The sequence below is a fragment of the Dicentrarchus labrax genome, unplaced genomic scaffold, assembly GCF_905237075.1.
Source record: "Dicentrarchus labrax unplaced genomic scaffold, dlabrax2021, whole genome shotgun sequence".
Classification (NCBI taxonomy): domain Eukaryota; kingdom Metazoa; phylum Chordata; class Actinopteri; family Moronidae; genus Dicentrarchus; species Dicentrarchus labrax.
In genome coordinates this window covers 181,695-202,114 of record NW_026136959.1, presented here as the reverse complement: position 1 = coordinate 202,114, position 20,420 = coordinate 181,695, and the positions used below count along the sequence as shown (strand labels likewise).

General features: G+C 39.0%; 2 protein-coding genes across 6 annotated transcripts in view; both read left to right on the top strand.

The window, feature by feature from the left end:
• The window catches only part of LOC127360861 (major histocompatibility complex class I-related gene protein-like), a 52,951-nt gene that overhangs the window by 19,371 nt on the left and 13,160 nt on the right, over window positions 1–20,420 (top strand). For both annotated transcript variants that reach the window (XM_051395286.1, XM_051395285.1), the window contains one exon: window positions 11,986–12,095. In XM_051395286.1, the coding sequence (XP_051251246.1) occupies window positions 11,986–12,095 (110 nt within the window). The remainder of the gene's footprint in view (window positions 1–11,985; window positions 12,096–20,420) is intronic.
• LOC127360854 (H-2 class I histocompatibility antigen, Q9 alpha chain) overlaps window positions 164–20,420 on the top strand; it is a 63,668-nt gene continuing 43,411 nt past the window's right edge. The window contains exons 1-6 of one of the 4 annotated variants that reach the window (XM_051395272.1): window positions 164–299; window positions 1,058–1,324; window positions 1,577–1,855; window positions 3,875–4,177; window positions 5,051–5,187; window positions 6,087–6,225. In XM_051395272.1, coding sequence (XP_051251232.1) covers window positions 227–299; window positions 1,058–1,324; window positions 1,577–1,855; window positions 3,875–4,177; window positions 5,051–5,187; window positions 6,087–6,146 — 1,119 coding nt within the window. In that variant the 5' untranslated portion in view covers window positions 164–226 and the 3' untranslated portion in view covers window positions 6,147–6,225. Of the gene's footprint in view, window positions 300–1,057; window positions 1,325–1,576; window positions 1,856–3,874; window positions 4,178–5,050; window positions 5,188–6,086; window positions 6,240–10,101; window positions 10,381–17,243; window positions 17,374–17,707; window positions 17,975–18,215; window positions 18,495–19,159; window positions 19,493–20,420 lie in introns of those variants that run through there. The other 3 variants (XM_051395276.1, XM_051395271.1, XM_051395270.1) reach the window with 3 other exon arrangements.

Here is a 20,420-nt window from a genome sequence, read left to right as displayed (position 1 = left end):
CATTTATATGTTAAACAATTTACATGGATACTGTAAGGATTAGAAATTGTTCTGTGGACATTGGTACCATATAATTCATAATGACATGCACCGGTTGCCAATCCGGTCCCGCCTTCCTGCAGACCACATCCGCAGTACTTCTCTGTGTCACTTAACCCTTGGTGCTCGAACTGGAACCACAGTGACTCTTTATCAGTATGAATACACATTAAAGACGTTTATCAAAATGTCTGAACTCACCATGAAGACCCTGATGTTTCTGGCTCTCCTGGGAATCAGTCTACAAGGTGCAGCAGCAGGTGAGTCAGTTGATGGCCTGTGATGTTTAGTTCCTGTATCTGTGTACGTGTCAATAAGTAACTGGAAAAAGTTCAAAAATGCCACAAAAGGTCACAAAAAAAAAAAATGAAATGCTACTGTTCAATTTCTATACATAAAAAAAAATACCTGACCTAAATATCAGATGTTATTTCTATCATCATCTAGAAATATTTTTAGCAATATTTTGGCATTTGATATATTGACAGGGAATTGATTTACTCTCTTAACAAAACTTAACACATACATTATTATTATTATTTCATATATATATAAAATAAACTTTTATTGCCTTTAATCAATTGTGACAGCAAATGGAGAGAGAGAGGGGGGATGACATGCAGTAAAGGGCTACAGATCAGACTCGAACCCAGGGCCGCTGCAGCAAGGACTCATCCTTGATACAACATTTAGTGCACGGCTGCCTGGACAGCTCACCTGGTAGAGCTGGCGCCCCTGCACTAAATATTTGACCTGTTTGACATTTTATTTCAGAATAAATAAAAATTTTCAAGACAGATTCATCAGAAATATTAAATATTAAATATTACTATCTAATAAGTAAATAGTTTCAGGAGCAAAATCTTCATCTATAAATGTATTTCTGTGTTAACTGACTGCACAACAGAGATTATTAGGATGTTTTGAATGTACTGTAGTTCTCTTTGATTGTGTGCAGGACAATAACATTGTTCAGTGATTTATAAAAGTGAAATGTTACATTAATGTTTTCTTACAGTGACTCACTCTCTGAAGTATATCTTCACTGCGTCTTCTGGAGTCCCAAACTTCCCAGAGTTTGTTACTGTTGGGTTGGTTGATGAATTTCAGACAGTTCACTATGACAGTAACACCAGTAGGGCAGAACCCAAACAGGACTGGATGAGCAGAGTCACAGCCGAGGATCCTCAGTACTGGGAGAGGGAGACTGAGGTCTCTGTGAGAGCTCAGCGGACCTTCAAAACCAACATTGAAACTGCGAAGCAGCGCTTCAACCAAACTGGAGGTTTGTTTATGTTTCACTGAGTTCTTCATGTGAGGTGTGTTTTATTCATGTAGATTCAACTATGAAGTCCAGATGATGATTGTCTGTGAGTGTCTTCCATCGAGCCAATAACAGCAGGAGGTGTAGATCCTCTGTGTTGGTGTCTGTGGATCAGTGTGTCTCTGTGGTAAAGATGTGATTTCAACTGATAATAGAAGACTGTGTTGTGATCTCACTCTGGTTTAATACTGTTTCTGTCTGTCTCTCTCTCAGGTGTCCACATTGTCCAGTTGATGTATGGTTGTGAGTGGGATGATGAGACTGGAGAGGTTAATGGTTTCCATCAGTGGGGTTATGATGGAGAAGACTTCATAGTATTTGACCTGAAGACAGAGACATGGATCGCTCCAGTGCCACAGGCTGTCATTACCACATACAAGTGGGATAATGACAGAGCTCAGATAGTGCAGACAAAACAATACCTTACCCAGGAGTGCATTGACTGGTTGAAGAAGTATGTGGACTATGGGAGGAGCTCTCTGCTGAGAACAGGTAGAATCACATGACCTGATGTAGTTTAATGGACACAACAATCTTCATCTTCCTCTTCAGTTTCTAACCAACAGTAACATCACAATAAATATCACCAACATACAGAGACTCACTCTGTCTTAGTTTACACACATTTCTTTTTCTCCCATTCTCTCTCACCTCTCTTCATCCCTCTGTATCACTTTACCTCTCTTCATCTGTCTTTTCCCCCTCTCTCCTTCCCGCTTTTTCTCAATTACACTTCGTAACAATAGAGCACTGACAGGTGAAGTGAATGCCACTGATTATCTGGTTATCATGGCTCCTGTCAGTGGGTGGGATATTTTAGGCATATAGGGATATAATATTTTGGTCTTAAAGTTGATGTATTCAAAGCAGAAAAATGGGCAGCGTGAGGATTTGAGCGACTTTGACAAAGGCCAAATTGTGATGGCTATTAACTATTGTTCTCATTATGGCTGATCGATGTATAGTGTTGCATACATGTATATAGTGTGTGTTTGTTACTAAAACCTTTAAAATACATTACAGGAATTATAATGTTAATATAAGTTAATACAGTCTAAATACTGTCTATAAACTGTCTCTCTGTTTACTCTCCAGAGCTTCCCTCAGTGTCTCTCCTCCAGAAGACTCCCTCCTCTCCAGTCAGCTGCCACGCTACAGGTTTCTACCCTGACAGTGCCACACTCATCTGGAGGAAAGATGGAGTGGAGCTTCATGAGGACGTGAACCACGGAGAGATCCTCCTCAACCACGATGGATCCTTCCAGATGAGTGTTGATCTGGACCTTCATTCATCAGTCACACCTGAAGACTGGAGGAAGTACGACTGTGTGTTTCAGCTCTCTGGTGTGAAGAACGACATCGTCATCAAACTGGACAAAGCAGTGATCAGGACCAACTGGGGCAAGCCTGAGATCAGAAGTAAGGACTGTTGGAATTCATATTTAGTTTATTTTACTTGATATGCTGCACATGCATTTAACTTTTATTGACCTGATGTGACCGTTTGTCTCTTTGTTGTGGGTTTGTTTAAATCTTAATTTCTTCAGGTTTGTCAGTAACATTGACATTTTTTAATTCCCATAGAATTCACTTCCTCTACTGTCACTGTGGTAAACTGTTGTGATGTGTTCTCACTCTGGTTTAAACAGAAACTGTGGTTTCCTTTGCTGCACTATGCATTGCACTGGGCCATCTTTTTATGGGTGTCTTATAAATTCTGCCTACTCTTCCTGGTTATCTGTATGCATCTATTGAACTACACTAGATCAAACAATCATCCTTTATTCTTACAACTACACCAGTAACATGTTCTTTGCATATGGTAACAGGAGCAATTACACTTCATTGAGGTATATACCCATCAGCATTACATTATGAGCACTAACAAGTGAAGTGAATAACACTGATTATCTGGTTATCATGGCTCCTGTCAGTGGGTGGGATATTTTAGGCAGCAATTGAACATTTTGTCCTCAAAGTTGATGTGTTAGAAGCAGGAAAAAAGGGCAGCTATGGGGTTTGAGCGACTTTGACAAAGGCCAAATTGTGATGGCTATATGACTGGGTCAGAGAATCTCCAAATCTGCAGCTCTTGTGGGGTGTTCCCAGCCTGCAGAGGTCAGTACCTATCAAAAGTGGTCCAAGGAAGGAAAAGAACCAGAGACAGGGTCATAGGCAGCCAAGGCTCAGTGTTGCAAGTAGAGAGTGAAGGCTGGCCAGTGTGTTCCGATCCAACAGAGGAGCTACTGTAGGTCAAACTGCTGAAACAGTTAATGCTGGTTCTGATAGAAAGGGGTCAGAACACACAGTACATCAGTCTGTTGGAAAAACAATATGACCACCAGGGTGCTCAGGTGGTCATAATGTTATGACTGATCGGTGTATAGTGTTGCATACATGTATATAGCGGGTGTTACTAAAACATTTAAAATATCAAGCAGGAATGGTAATATTGATACACAGTAAATACTAATAAAGAACCTATAAAGTGTGTTTCTCTTTACTCTCCAGAGCTTCCCTCAGTGTCTCTCCTCCAGAAGACTCCCTCCTCTCCAGTCAGCTGCCACGCTACAGGTTTCTACCCTGACAGTGCCACACTCATCTGGAGGAAAGATGGAGTGGAGCTTCATGAGGACGTGGACCACGGAGAGATCCTCCCCAACCACGATGAATCCTTCCAGATGAGTGTTGACTTGAACCTTTCATCAGTCCCACCTGAAGACTGGAGGAGGTACGACTGTGTGTTTCAGCTCTCTGGTGTGAAGAACGACATTGTCATCAGACTGGACAAAGCAGAGATCAGGACCAACGGGGGTAAGCCTGAAGCAAACTCTTATTTAGTTATGTGGTGAGTTGTAGAGCTACATGATGAAAGCAGAAAGTAAGATGGTGCCATGGAGACACTGAGTTCAGCTGTGGCCACCACCTTGAGTCCTGTTTTTAGCCTCTATCTGTTCACAGTTTATCCAATTCTTTCTGGCTATCTTTTCTTCATCAAGGTGGTGCCTGACGCTGTTTCCATTCTCCTTATATACAATGCATTGATCTGTTATGTGATCAATATATCATGGTGGTGTACTGGAGTCGTGTTGTGTGACATGATTTTGATGGTCTTTCATTGGGGCTCAGACTGATCCGTGTGCACCAAAAGTAAGATGGAGAAGACTTGTTAAAAGCCAATTCATGCTGAATGACTTTGAGCAGTTTCAGACTGCACTGTAGAGTTGTAGGGTCAGCTATCACTGGATTATTTTTTATACTGAAGAAGTCTTTTTTGTACAGTGACTATCAGAGTCTCATTGTCACTGTGAGGCAACCTGTGAAGAAGCCACTGCTTAGTAATAGTCTCACACATAACTCACCGTAAGACCACAAGCTGTCATTTTTACATCAGTTTTTGCAGAGATTAAATGACGTGTTCATTAGTTACACATTTAAAGATGCTGGTAGGTACATGTTGCTACCTTCGGACAGAGCTAACTGTTTCCCTGTCTACACTCCTTGGGCTAAGTTAAGCTGCTGGCTTTAGTCTAATATTTAACATATAAGAGTGGTATCAATATTATCATTTAACTCTATGAGCTTATTTCCCAAAATGTCAAACTATACTATGGTATCTCTTCCTGAGCAGGGCTACAATTGTGTTTAGAGTATAAACAGAACTGAGCTGTTATCAAACTCTTTCAGAATCACATAGGATGGATCCTTCTCCAGCATTTCCCTTTGGTCCCGTCATTGGAGGTGTTGTCACAGTACTGATCCTGGTCTGCATCATTGTTTTCTTGATCAGGAGAAGGAATATACAAGGATCGATCCCCAGTGATGTGAGTCTCACTCCACCAAAAATGTCATAATACAATTCTGTTATAATGTTATCTGAAAATGCATTTTCCATCTTTAGTGATAATATGCACTGAGCATCTTGTTTTTGTGTCCTTTCATGAATTCCTCAATGATGGCAAGTTACAGAAAATGATGAAATGAGATACTATTGGAAATATAGTCTATATAGTATATTATGTAATATCTCCTCTGTGCTTAAGGAAACCCACCCAAACTGGAAATATGCTTTGTGAACTGGGTGGTAATTTCTTTATTATTGTGATGCTGCCAGCCGTTGTTTGACAGTGGGTTCTCTACAGCTTATTGGACAGGAAGCTAAAACTTTTCTAGTAATGTCCATGAACTTTTTCAATAATGTCACAGGAGTTTAATAAACGATAACATTATCTAGCTTTGTAGGTGGAACAGGATGATACCACAGCGATGATAATGAGATTGATTTATTTGTTTCCTTTACAAGGAACTCCTCCAGCCAATCCCAACTACCTGTGCTTCTCTCCTTTTTATATGCCCACATTGAAGGGAACCTGGCGTTAAATGCTAGATAGTAAAGTAAAATATATTCAATTTGAATAAATATTGTGTGTTTATACCTCTAGATATAGATCTATTAATTCTTAGCCCGACAGATGGCGCAAACTGTTTTAAAAGAGGGAGAATTGTAGTGGGACCGCTGGGATATCAGCTGTGACTGTGTGGCTATGGCAAATAGTTTGCATGATTTTATGGTTCAGGTAGGAGGGCCCCTAGCAGAATTTTGGTTAATAGCAAATCTGTCCTCTGTCCTTAATGTACAGCAACAACAATGAAGGGCATTACAATTAATATGAAACAACACATACATACACACATCTGTTTCTCTCTCTCTCTTTCTCTCTAGTGCATCCCTCAGTATTTACGTGCAACAAGAGGAGCCGAAGACACCGATGCAAACTTCTAGATGAGTGGTTGACCATCAGTGATCTTTGTCGAAACTGGAGACGTTGTGTTTTGTAGCTTTTTAACCAGACAGGTTTGGTGAAACAGGAAATGTTGTAGTATTTGTCTATATTATGACTGTCTTAATATACAGTATTTATAACACATTGAGTATATTGAGAGTAATCTTATTCTGCTGATAAGGTGTTTTTAAAAGCTGATTTCTCTGTATAGTGAAGCTTGACTGCTCCGTTTTTTAAAATCATTTTTAATAAATGAAATAAAAAGTGCACTCACCTTTTACTTCCACACCACTGTACCATTTCCAACATCAGGACTATAAAGTGCGTCTGTTAAGCAAAGGGAAGTTAATTGTAAGTTTTAAATCATAAGACAGCAGCCTAACTACAAGTACGTAGTTGAGCCATAAAGTAAGGAAATACTTTTTTCGTACATATTTTTATGCATTGGTAAATACATTGTTAACTTAACTGGGGGTGCAGGCTCTGTTCGTGTGGAATGAACCAAGTGGCCTATCTATAGAGGGGAGTCTGCACATTCTGTGTTTCATATTGTGAAAACAACAAATACAAACACATATATATGAATTTGTGCCAAATTAAAGTACGGAATACTAATAAATTAAACAGACTTAACTGCCCTTTAAAGTCAGTAGATTCCTTCAGTTTCTGGGGACACCTACCCTCTGATTGTCCTGCCTTTGTGGTTAGGATGCTTCCTACTGTGTGTCTGTTATCACTGATGAACTGTCTGTAACCTTTCATTTCTCAAGTCTGTCACCACTGAACAGCTCTTGACTCTCTGAAGTTCATCTGTAGGTCAAAAGTCAAAGTCAAAGTCAGCTTTAATGTCAATTTCTTCACATGCACCAGACATACAAAGGAATCGAGAGGACGTTTCTCACTCTGCCACGGTGAAACAGATAAAGTGCACAGGCACAATAGATAACACAAGAAGATAAGACATTTACTAATGCTAAAAAGATAGACAATAAAATATACAAGATAGACAATAAAATATACAATATAGGCTATATACTTATACACTCAACACTCATTTCTATAAAAAATAACTAAAGTAGCCTATATAATATGTCATACAATGCTTTCCATTCTTGCATAATGTTATACATTATATATATCTTATTGTATTATTTATATACAGTTTGGTTTTGGGTGCATGGGAACTGTTTGAAATGTTAACTAAAGTTCACAGTAAATGAAATCACTTTAGTAAAAGCACTATTCACTGCTGATGTGTTGGGGTGCGTGGGAACAGAAAACCGCTCACCACAGGTCACAGGAAACTGTCCTTTGCACAAGCAATCAATCTGCATGCAAAAGAGAAAGTGCAGAGGAAGAAAATACCTTTGCTCCTACAGTTTTCACACTTAATAAATGATGTGTGTTTCTGTAACCTTCCACTAGAGAGCAACATAAGCTTGAAAAGGAAAATGAAATGAATTTGCTGAAGAAAATCTTAACTTATTCTGAGTAAGTTTATAGTGTAGTATATGGAGCTCTACTGTGATTATATTTGCAGATATGTAACAAATATGCCAATAAATCATTAGTTTACCCATTAGTTTTATGGGGTAAAGCACTATTAACTTAATCTGGTAACAACTTATGATAATGTTTGACTTGCACCTCAACCTTTACATAAACTATTGTGTGTTTGATCATATTGTCTGTTCTGATAGTAGTCCTCTATTCTGTGCAAAGACCAGTGAGTAGACCTGAACTGAAACATACAAACACATAAATAAAATACCTTATTATATATGGACTCTGAAAGGGATACAATATGTTCCCCTCCATCTCATTTAAGAACCAGATGGTCTGTTGCACACAGATGTGTTTAAATAACAGATAATAACAGTCCACACTGAGAAACTGTACTGCTCCACGTCATTGGAGGGAGCTCTGAAACAGCAATAAGACACTGCTGCATCCACACAAACTGCAGAGTGTCTGATCTGTAGCTGACAGTGACACCAAGTGCTTGCTCATGGTGGGTACTGTTGGGTCTCTATTTGGAAAGTGTCCTGAGATAACTTCTGTTATGAATTGGCGCTATACAAAGAAAATTGAATTTAATTGAATTTAATTGAATGGACCTCCCAGAGAATAATACATTTCTGAACGTTACATCTCATTAACCTACACAACATTGTACAAGTACATGGTATCACACCTACATGTCCCCCTCCCACCATCCTCTCACCCACACTTTCAACCTCAGCTGTGGTTCTGTTTGTGTGTGGTGGAGTAGCATGTATGCCTACATAGTGAGACGCAGTATAATGCACTGTGACGTTGTGTGACTGATCCGTACATTAATGAGAAGATTTAAAGGAATAATAAATTATTAAAATCAACAACAGTAATAAACATTAATATGTTAAACAATTTACATGGATACTGTAAGGTTTAGAAATTGTTCTGTGTACATTGGTACCATATAATTCATAATGATATGCACCAGTAGTATAGATCATCCGGTCCCGCCTTCCTGCAGACCACATCCGCAGTACTTCTCTGTGTCACTTAAACCTTGGTGCTCGAACTGGAACCACAGTGACTCTTTATCAGTATGAATACACATTAAAGACGTTTATCAAAATGTCTGAATTCAGCATGAAGACCCTGATGTTTCTGGCTCTCCTGGGAATCAGTCTACAAGGCGCAGCAGCAGGTGAGTCAGTTGATGGCCTGTGATGTTTAGTTCCTGTATCTGTGTACATGTCAATAAGTAACTGGAAAAAGTTCAAAAATGCCACAAAAGGTCACAAAAAAAATGAAATGTTACTGTTCAATTTCTATACATAAAAAAAAATACCTGACCTAAATATCAGATTTTATTTCTATAACCATCGTCTAGAAATATTTTTAGCAATATTTTGGCATTTGATATATTGACAGGGAATTGATTTACTCTCTTAACAAAACTTAACTTAACTAAACTTAATTATTATTATTATTTCATATATATATAAAATAAACTTTTATTGCCTTTAATCCATTGTGACAGGAAAGGGTGGAGAGAGAGAGGGGATGACATGCAGTAAAGGGCTACAGATCAGATTCGAACCCAGGGCCGCTGCAGCAAGCACTCATCCTTGATACAACATTTAGTGCATGGCTGCCCGGACAGCTCACCTGGTAGAGCTGGCGCCCATGCACCAAATATTTGACCTGTTTGACATTTTATTTCAGAATAAATAACATTTTTAAGACAGATTCATCAGAAATATAAAGGAAATAGTTTCTGGAGCAAAATCTTCATCTATAAATGTATTTCTGTGTTAACTGACTGCACAACAGAGATTATTAGGATGTTTTGAATGTACTGTAGTTCTCTTTGATTCTGTCTGCAGGACAATAACATTGTTCAGTGATTTATAAAACTGAAATGTTACATTAATGTTTTCTTACAGTGAAACACTCTCTGAAGTATTTCTACACTGCGTCTTCTGGAGTCCCAAACTTCCCAGAGTTTGTGTCTGTTGGGCTGGTTGATGATGTTCAGATGTTTCACTATGACAGTAACACCAGGAGAGCAGAACCCAAACAGGACTGGATGAGCAGAGTCACAGCAGATGATCCTCAGTACTGGGAGAGGGAGACTGAGGTCTCTGTGAGAGCTCAGCGGACCTTCAAAACCAACATTGAAACTGGGAAGCAGCGCTTCAACCAAACTGGAGGTTTGTTTATTTCATTGAGTTCTTCATGTGAGGTGTGTTTTATTCACGTAGATTCAACTATGAAGTCCAGATGATGATTGTCTGTGAGTGTCTTCCATCGAGCCAATAACAGCAGGAGGTGTAGATCCTCTGTGTTGGTGTCTGTGGATCAGTGTGTCTCTGTGGTAAAGATGTGATATCAACTGATGATAGAAGACTGTGCTGTGATCTCACTCTGGTTTAATACTGTTTCTGTCTGTCTCTCTCTCAGGTGTCCACATTGTCCAGCTGATGTACGGCTGTGAGTGGGATGATGACACTGGAGAGGTTAATGGTTATGATCAGTATGGTTATGATGGAGAAGACTTCATAGCATTTGACCTGAAGACAGGGACATACATCGCTCCAGTGCCACAGGCTGTCATTACCAAACACAAGTGGGATAATGACAGAGCTCAGATAGCGCAGACAAAAAACTACCTCACCCAGGAGTGCATTGACTGGTTGAAGAAGTATGTGGACTATGGGAGGAGCTCTCTGCTGAGAACAGGTAGAATCACATGACCTGATGTAGTTTAATGGACACAACAATCTTCATCTTTCTCTTCAGTTTCTAACCAACAGTAACATCACAATAAATATCACCAACATACAGACTCACTCTGTCTCACTTTACACACATTTCTTTTTCTCTCATTCTCTCTCACCCCTCTTCATCCCTCTGTATCACTTTACCTCTCTTCATCTGTCTTTTCCCCCTCTCTCCTTCACGCTTTTTCTCAATTACACTTCATAACAATAGAGCACTGACAGGTGAAGTGAATGCCACTGATTATCTGGTTATCATGGCTCCTGTCAGTGGGTGGGATATTTTAGGCATATAGGGATATAATATTTTGTCCTTAAAGTTGATGTGTTAGAAGCAGGAAAAATGGACAGCGTGAAGATTTGAGCGACTTTGACAAAGGCCAAATTGTGATGGCTAGACTATTATTCTCATTATGGCTGATCGGTGTATAGTGTTGCATGCCTGTATATATTGTGTGTTTGTTACTAAAACCTTTAAACGACATTACATCAAAGAGGAATTATAATGTTAATATAAGTTATTACCCAGCTAGAACACTACGTTCTCTGAATGCTGGGCTACTTGTGGTTCCTATAGTCTCTAAAAGTAGAACAGGAGCCAGAGCCTTCAGTCACCAAGCTCCTCTCCTGTGGAACCAGCTTCCAGTTGTGGTTCGGGAGGCAGACACCCTCTCCACATTCAAGAGTAGGCTTAAGACGTTCCTCTTTGATAAAGCTTATAGTTAGGGCTGGATCAGGTGAGTCCTGAACCATCCCTTAGTTATGCTGCTATAGGCCTAGACTATCGGGGGATTTCCCATGGTGCACTGAGCTCCTCCCTTCCTCTCTCTTTCTGCACTCATTCATGTCCCATTACTGCATGTTACTAACTTCACTTCTTCCCCGGAGTTCTTGTGCTTTCTCGTCTCGCAGGTTCTCATGGATCCTGGTGGAGCCTCCTGCCATGGTCCTGCTTGACGGCCATTGCCAATAGTGTTGTTGCTGTGCACCTGTATGTCAGTCTGTCTCTCGCTCTCTCTCTCTCTCTCTCTCTCTCTCTCTCTCTCTCTCTCTCTCTCTCTCTCTCTCCCCCAACTGGTCGAGACAGACGACAACCCACCTAGAGCCGGAGGATCTGTCCTAGGTTTCTGCCTTTTAACAGGCAGTTTTTCCTTGCCCTTGTCGGCAAGTGCTTGCTCATGGTGGTACTGTTGGGTCTCTGTAATTAATGTTTTAAAGAGTTCGGTCTAGACCTGCTCTATTTGAAGTGTCCTGAGATAACTTCTGTTATGAATTGGCGCTATACAAATAAAATTGAATTGAATTAAATACTGTCTATAAACTCTATCTGTCTTTACTCTCCAGAGCTTCCCTCAGTGTCTTTCCTCCAGAAGACTTCCTCCTCTCCAGTCAGCTGCCACGCTACAGGTTTCTACCCTGACAGTGCCATACTCTTCTGGAGGAAAGATGGAGAGGAGCTTCATGAGGACGTGGAACACGGAGAGATCCTCCCCAACCATGATGGATCCTTCCAGATGAGTGTTGACCTGGACCTTCATTCATCAGTCCCACCTGAAGACTGGAGGAGGTACGACTGTGTGTTTCAGCTCTATGGTGGGAAGAACGACATCGTCACCAAACTGGACAAAGCAGAGATCAGGACAAACTGGGGTAAGACTGAAATAAGAATTGACAAAGGTTAGGACACAGATTTAAAGGGGACTATTATGCTCTATTTGAGCTCTGTATTCTTGGATCTGAGACTCCACTGTTGTAACTTTGCATGATTCACTCTTCAAAAACAACCTCATTTATCTTATAGTAGCTCATCATGCAGCCCCTCAGTTCAATCTCTGAGTTAACTTAACTGACATGGTGCCACTGAACTAGTGCATATTTCTGCTCACACAGCCTCTTGAATGAAACATAAAATGCAATATTTGCACAAACCTTGTAACCTTGATGAACAGATGGATGGATCTTTTCTAACCTGCTTCCTCTCCACACATTGTGATTTTTGTTTATTTGTGTTGTTTTTTGCTGAGCAGAGGATCCCATTTACATCACCATAAAGATTACTGCTAGAGTGGTTGTTCTTGCTGTCGTCCTCATTGGTGCTATTGGATTTATTGTTTACGAAAAGAAGAAAGGTGAGTGCCCCAATTGAAATGAGTTGATGCTCTGCAGACTTAAAAACTTAAGGAACATTTCATAGTGCACCAAAATCTGAAGTAGCCAACAGTAGCAGAGTAAGGCTCAGAGTAGAATATAAATCTACAGAATAATACACATAATCTAAACAGAGAGGAAAAGGGGATTTATTTCTCAGTTTATATGAGAGAATGCGATTCAGAGGGCAAAACAAAAGATCTTCTGGCATTTGTGACAAATTCAATTATTTATCTTTTCTTCTTATTTCAGCCATTTGCCGTCCACGTTGTAGGTAGAACTTGTTTTTATTCTATTGTCTCTGACACGTTCTTTACATTGTGAGCTGTGGTAGTTCAGTGCAGGAGAAGAGGACTAACAGTGTGTTTCTGACCTTGCAGCTCCTGAAAACAGCTCTGAGCTCTCTGAGAAACTGAATCCAGAAACATCACGAGCAAACACACCACCCTGCACACAGTGACGTCATGTGGGACAACAAAACAGTGAACCTAACACCTCCAGTTAAAGCAGTTTAATATTGTTTTGCCGTTCATTGTAAAACCTCTTTTTTCTGTTTTAAAGTATTTGATTTTTTGGGGCTTTTTATTGCCTTTATGATAGAGACAGCTTAAGATAGACAGGAAAGGGGGGGCAGAGAGAGGGGATGACACGTAGCAAAGGGCCGCAGGTCGGATTCAAACGCTGGGCCGCTGCAGCAAGGACTCAGCCTCTGTACATGGGTCACCAGCTCCACCCACTGAGCTAACCTGGCGCCTGGAATTTCTGTTTTATAGGATTATTCTTTCTGTCTCTTTAGGTTTGTAGTTTAAGAGTCTGTTCACAAAAATTACCTCTAATGATATGAAACATGAAAGTAGATTTTTTTTAGGTTTTGTGATATCAGAATTCTGCATCCACTCAAATACGACAAGTTTAAAACTGAATTAGATTTTTGGTGTAAATAAAAAAATATATAAATTAATTAAAATAAAATTAAAGCAGGGAGAGAAAAACTACACTCAATGCTCAGTGACCTTACCGACAGATTAAAACTAACATTATTAATTTGGTTGTGATTTTAGATTCTGATTTAAAATTTAATTCTAATTTTCAAACGGTAAATAAAACAGCCTTGTTTCATTTTAGAAATATTGAAAAAGTCCGATCTTTTTTAAGTCTGAAAGATGCTGAAATACTCACTGACGCTTTTATTACCAGTCGTGTAGATTAATTCCCTAAAAAGTCCATCAGAAAGCTACAGCAAGTTCAGAACCCTGCGACTCAAGTCTAAACTAGAACCAGGAAAATGGATGACTCCTCTGCTGAAGACACCGGCTGCCTGTATCTGTTAGAATTGAGTTTAAAGTTCCTCCACTGCTTTCTCTGTATCTTTAAAAGGAAATTAAAAACGTTTAATGTTCAATCTTTTTAATCTGGCTTTTACTTTGGAGTAATGTTATAGCCTTAGTTTTTAAGTATTAATCTTAGTTTTTTATATAATTTGTCTCCCTGGTGTTGATTTTTACACAGACATTTATTTGATGTTTTATATTTTAGTGTTTTTACTGCATTGATGTTTTAATTTGCTACATGAAGCTGAATGTTTGTATGAAAGGTGATATATGAATAAAGTTGAGTTGAGATAAACTTTGTGTGTGTTACTATTTACATTTATATGTGGTATTTACTTATAATCTTATAATCAGAATACAGAGTTTTGAAGATTTTACACTTAAAACTCAATTCTATAAATGTAAAACTAAAGTAGTCTATATAATATGTCATACAATGCTTTCCATTCTTGCATAATGTTATACATTAAATATATATCTTATTGTATTATTTATTTATTTAAAGTTCACAGTAAATGAAATCAGTTCAGTAAAAGCACTATTCACTGCTGATGTGTTGGGGTGCGTGGGAACAGAAAACCGCTCACAGGGAACTGTCCTTTTCAGAAGCAATCAATCTGCACGCAAAGGAAGTGCAGAGACAGAAAATACCTTTGCTGCTACAGTTTTCACACTTAATAAATGAGCACCCGATTCAAAGTAAATAATATATTTACTCATTTACTTTGGGTAAATAATTATTTCAAACTCCAAATGATGAGCCTTGAATAAATATTACCAAACTCATAAATGAATGTGTATTCTTCATTTTAGATAATCATACAAAAAGAATATAAAAAGTGTATTTCGAAAGCTGAAACCCTATTTCCCCTACAGAGGAACACTCCCTGAAGTTCTTCTTCATTGGAGTTTCTGGAGTGACAAACTTCCCAGAGTTCATTGGTGCTGTGATGGTTGATGGAGTTGAGGTTGTTCACTACGACAGCAACATCAAGAGAGCTGAACCCAAACAGGACTGGATGAAGAGACTAATGGAAGATGATCCAGGACACAGGGACTGGTACACTGACGAGTGTCGTGTTAATCAACGTTTCTTCAATTCCACTATTGACAGTTTGATTCAGTTCAACCAAACTGGAGGTAATTTACATGTTTAGTACTTAAACATTGTAATATGACCAATATCCAGTGGTGCAAAGTAATGAAATACAAATACTTGATCAATGTGCTTAAGTAGTGTTTTCATGTATCTGCACTTTACTTGAGTATTCCCCCCTTACATTTGAACCAAAGATCTGTACTTCATATGGCTTAAAATTTAAAAACAGTTGTTACTTTAATTTTAATGCATTTCAGGTGAATTATGGATTATTATTATTTTTTTGCATCAAAACCGCTGCATATCACACATGACCGACATAATGAGGAAAATGACAAAAACAACGTAAAGACAAAAGAAGAAGGTTTTAGTACATTTCTGAAATTGAGTATGTGGACTATTAGAAAAACACTGCAGAGAACAGGTAGAATCACATGACCTTATGTACTCTGTGTCACATAAATAGAATCACTCATTCATCATTACACACCGACCAGATGTGTGTTTCTGTAACCTTCCACTAGAGAGCAACATAAGCTTGAAAACTGAACCAGAAATGAATTTGCTGAAGAAAATCTGTTGTCAGGAGTTTTCACACCTTCAGAATTTAAGTGAGTGTATTAAATGAGATGATGATGGAGGAAGGATGAAGGGGTGATTATTATGTATGTTACTAGAATGAGTCACATTCTATCTTGAACTGTGATAGTTAGGGTTGTTTAACTTATTTCTATGTAATCTGAGTAAGTTTATAGTGTAGTATATGGAGCTCTAGTGTGATCATATTTGCAGATATGTTACAAATATGCCAATAAATCATTAGTTTAACCATTAGTTCTGTGTCCTTATATTTCAATTCACCAAAGTTGGTGAAAACAACTACATCAAAATAATATAAACACACAGTTGTCACTCAGTGCATGTGTCCAAATAGTGATGAAGAAAAGTGTCACACACTCAGCTCTTGTCTTCCTATTTGTTGCTACCTGTCTGACTGTGATCTGCCCAGAGAGATTATATCTGAATATCACATAATGGCAAAAGAAATACAAGAAGTCACTTTCTCTGCCCATCAGATCTCTCAGCTGATAGCTCATGACATCTATCCATTCATTCAAAACTGAACACGTGGCTCACTTAAAACTGAAGTTCAACTTAAGATCAGCTCAAATGTGATCAAGCTGCTTTTGTCACATTGCATCTTCAGATAAGGGAACATTTTATTTCAGCCTTTTGCTTTAACTGCAGAGTAACTTTTAAATGTAATAATGTTAACATAGCGATAAACTATCCCTTGGAAATTAGTTTGACTTGCACCTCAACCTTTACATAAACTATTGTGTGTTTGATCATACTGTCTGTTCTGATAGTTGTCCTCTATTCTGTGCCAAGACCAGTGAGTAGACCTGAACTGAAACATACTAACACATAAATAAAATACCTTATTACATATGGACTCCAATAAGGATACAATATGTTCTCCTCCGTCTCATTTAATAACCAGATGGTGTGATTGAACACAAAAGTGTTTAAATAACAGATAATAACAGTCCAGAGAAACTGTACTGCTCCACATCACTGGAGGGAGCTCTGAAACAGCAATAAGACCCTGCTGCATCCACACAAACTGCAGAGTGTCTGATCTGTAGCTGACAGTGACCTCTGACCTCCCAGAGAATAACACATTTCTGCACATTACATCACATTAACCTACAAAACATTGTACACAATCTGAGCAGCAGAAGATTTAATTCTCCTTTCATATGAAGTTGAAACACCAGAATAAAGCCCTGCCTACATGTCTGCCCACACAGGCTAAAATAAGATCATTTTACTTTCAGTTTCAACCTCAGCTGTGGTTCTGTTTGTGTGTGGCGGAGTAGCACATAGACCTACATAGTGAGACGCAGTATAATGCGCTGTGATATTGTGTGTGTGATTAAAATAATTTACAGGATCATTTCATCTCAAAGTGTTGGAGCATCACACAAAGAAGTGCTTTTTTATTTTACACTAGATTTTAGTGTTAAAAGGAATATTAAATGATTAAAATCAACAACTGTAATTAACATTAATATGTTAAACAATTTACATGGATACTGTAAGGTTTATAAATTGTTCAGTGGACATTGGTACCATATAATTTATAATGACATGCACCGGTAGTATAGATCATCCGGCACCGCCTTCCTGCAGACCACTGCTACAGTACCAACTACTCTGTTTCACTTAAACCTTGGTGCTCGAACTGGAACCACAGTGACTCTTTATCAGTATGAATACACATTAAAGACATTTATCAAAATGTCTGAATTCAGCATGAAGACCCTGATGTTTCTGGCTCTCCTGGGAATCAGTCTACAAGGCGCAGCAGCAAGTGAGTCAGTCAAACTAATACGATAATGACTAACACTAACTGGAAACTAAACTGTAGTTTCACTTCACATCGAGATATCAGCACCAGAAAGAAGGACGACTGTTTTTACAAACGTTCTTTCTGTCAATGAAGGTCAGACACACGACTGCAGGAACTAAGTATATATATATATATATATATATATATATATATATATAGCGTTTATTTACTGCACAACAGAGATTATTAGGATGTTTTGAATGTACTGTAGTTCTTTTCGATTCTGTGTGCAGGACAATAAATGTCCTGCACGTGATTTATAAAAGTGAAATGTTACATTAATGTTTTCTTACAGTGAAACACTCTCTGAAGTATATCTTCACTGCGTCTTCTGGAGTCCCAAACTTCCCAGAGTTTGTTACTGTTGGGTTGGTTGATGAATTTCAGACAGTTCACTATGACAGTAACACCAGGAGAGCAGAACCCAAACAGGACTGGATGAGCAGAGTCACAGCAGAGGATCCTCAGTACTGGGAGAGGGAGACTCAGGCCTGTCTGGGTAAACAGCAGGCCTTCAAAGCCAATATTGAAACTGCGAAGCAGCGCTTCAACCAAACTGGAGGTTTGTTTATTTCATTGAGTTCTTCATGTGTTTTATTCACGTAGATTCAACTATGAAGTCCAGATGATGATTGTCTGTGAGTGTCTTCCATCGAGCCAATAACAGCAGGAGGTGTAGATCCTCTGTGTTGGTGTCTGTGGATCAGTGTGTCTCTGTGGTAAAGATGTGATATCAACTGATGATAGAAGACTGTGCTGTGATCTCACTCTGGTTTAATACTGTTTCTGTCTGTCTCTCTCAGGTGTCCACGTTGCCCAGAGGATGTACGGCTGTGAGTGGGATGATGACACTGGAGAGGTTAATGGTTATGATCAGTGGGGTTATGATGGAGAAGACTTCATAGCTTTTGACCTGAAGACAGAGACATGGACTGCTCCAGTTCCACAGGCTGTCATCACCAAACACAAGTGGGATAATAATAAAGCTGAGATAGCACTTTATAAGAACTACCTCATCCGGGAGTGCATTGACTGGTTGAAGAAGTATGTGGACTATGGGAGGAGCTCTCTGCTGAGAACAGGTAGAATCACATGACCTGATGTAGTTTAATGGACACAACAATCTTCATCTTTCTCTTCAGTTTCTAACCAACAGTAACATCACAATAAATATCACCAACATACAGAGACTCACTCTGTCTCACTTTACACACATTGCTCTTTCTCTCATTCTCTCTCACCTCTCTATGTCTTGACCTCTATTTTCTCTTTCTCTCTGTCTGTCTCACACTCACTGTCCCCCCATTCCTCCCTTTGTAATCGATCTGACCTCTCTTCATCTGTCTTTTTCTCCTCTGTCCTTCCCGCTTTTTCTCAATTACACTTCATAACAATAGAGCACTGACAGGTGAAGAGAATGCCACTGATTATCTGGTTATCATGGCTCCTGTCAGTGGGTGGGATATTTTAGGCATATATGGATATAATATTTTGTCCTTAAAGTTGATGTGTTAGAAGCAGGAAAAATGGACAGCGTGAGGATTTGAGCGACTTTGACAAAGGCCAAGTTGTGATGGCTATTAACTATTATTCTCATTATGGCTGATCGATGTATAGTGTTGCATGCCTGTATATATTGTGTGTTTGTTACTAAAACCTTTAAAATACATTACAGGAATTCTAATGTTAATATAAGTTAATACAGTCTAAATACTGTCTATAAACTGTCTCTCTGTTTACTCTCCAGACCTTCCCTCAGTGTCTCTCCTCCAGAAGACTCCCTCCTCTCCAGTCAGCTGCCACGCTACAGGTTTCTACCCTGACAGTGCCACACTCATCTGGAGGAAAGATGGAGAGGAGATTCATGAGGACGTGAACCACGGAGAGATCCTCCTCAACCACGATGGATCCTTCCAGATGAGTGTTGACCTGAACCTTCATTCATCAGTCACACCTGAAGACTGGAGGAGGTACGACTGTGTGTTTCAGCTCTTTGGTGAGAAGAACGACATCGTCACCAAACTGGACAAAGCAGAGATCAGGACCAACTGGGGCAAGACTGGGATCAGAAGTATTGACGGTGGGAATCCACATTTAGTTTATTTTACTCGATATGCTGCACATGCATTTAACTTTTGTTGACCTGATGTGACCGTCTTCATTTCTTCAGGTTTGTCAGTAACATTGACATTTTTTAATTCCCATAGAATTCACTTTCTCTACTGTCACTGTGGTAAACTGTTGTGATGTGTTCTCACTCTGGTTTAAACAGAAACTGTGGTTTCCTTTGGTGCACTATGCATTGCACTGGGCCATCTTTTTTATGGGTGTGTTAAGAATTCTGCCTACTCTTCCTGGTTATCTGGATTCCTCTGGACTGCCTGGACAAGATCATACAATCTTACTTTATACTTACAGCTACACTAGTTACATGTTCTTTCCATACGATAATAGGAGCAATTGCATTTCTGCACACTTCTTTGACCCAACAGTAGCTGTAAAACGTCTCCTTATTCTGTTGTTAGTGCCACACAGCTGTGCTAAGCAATGGTCTTACTTCCTCTTGTCTTGTGCTACACTGCTGTGTTACTTCCTCTCATCTATCCGACCTGTTCTAAGCTTAGCACTTTGTCTTGTCTAGCTGTCTTAAACCTTCTATTACAAGCAGTTCTCCATGGGGTAAGACTGGTATCAGTTATGTTGTCCATTAAAAAAAGACCTGGATAATAACTACAGAGGTTGATTATATCAGCCTTGATCTTTAAATTGTAATCCCTAACCTAGGATTGATCAGATAGCTGTCTTAAACCTTCTATTACAAGCAGTTCTCCCTCACATACTGTGCATCTAACAATGGTCCTTTAATAATGCAGTCAGCTGTAACTCTGTAATTGCAGTGGCACTGAAGAACAACAAGCAGTTTGTTTTTTGTATATCATATAAATTGTGATTCAAATGCAATACACATGTTAATTGTAATAATTTGTAAGTGTATTGTATGTAAAAAT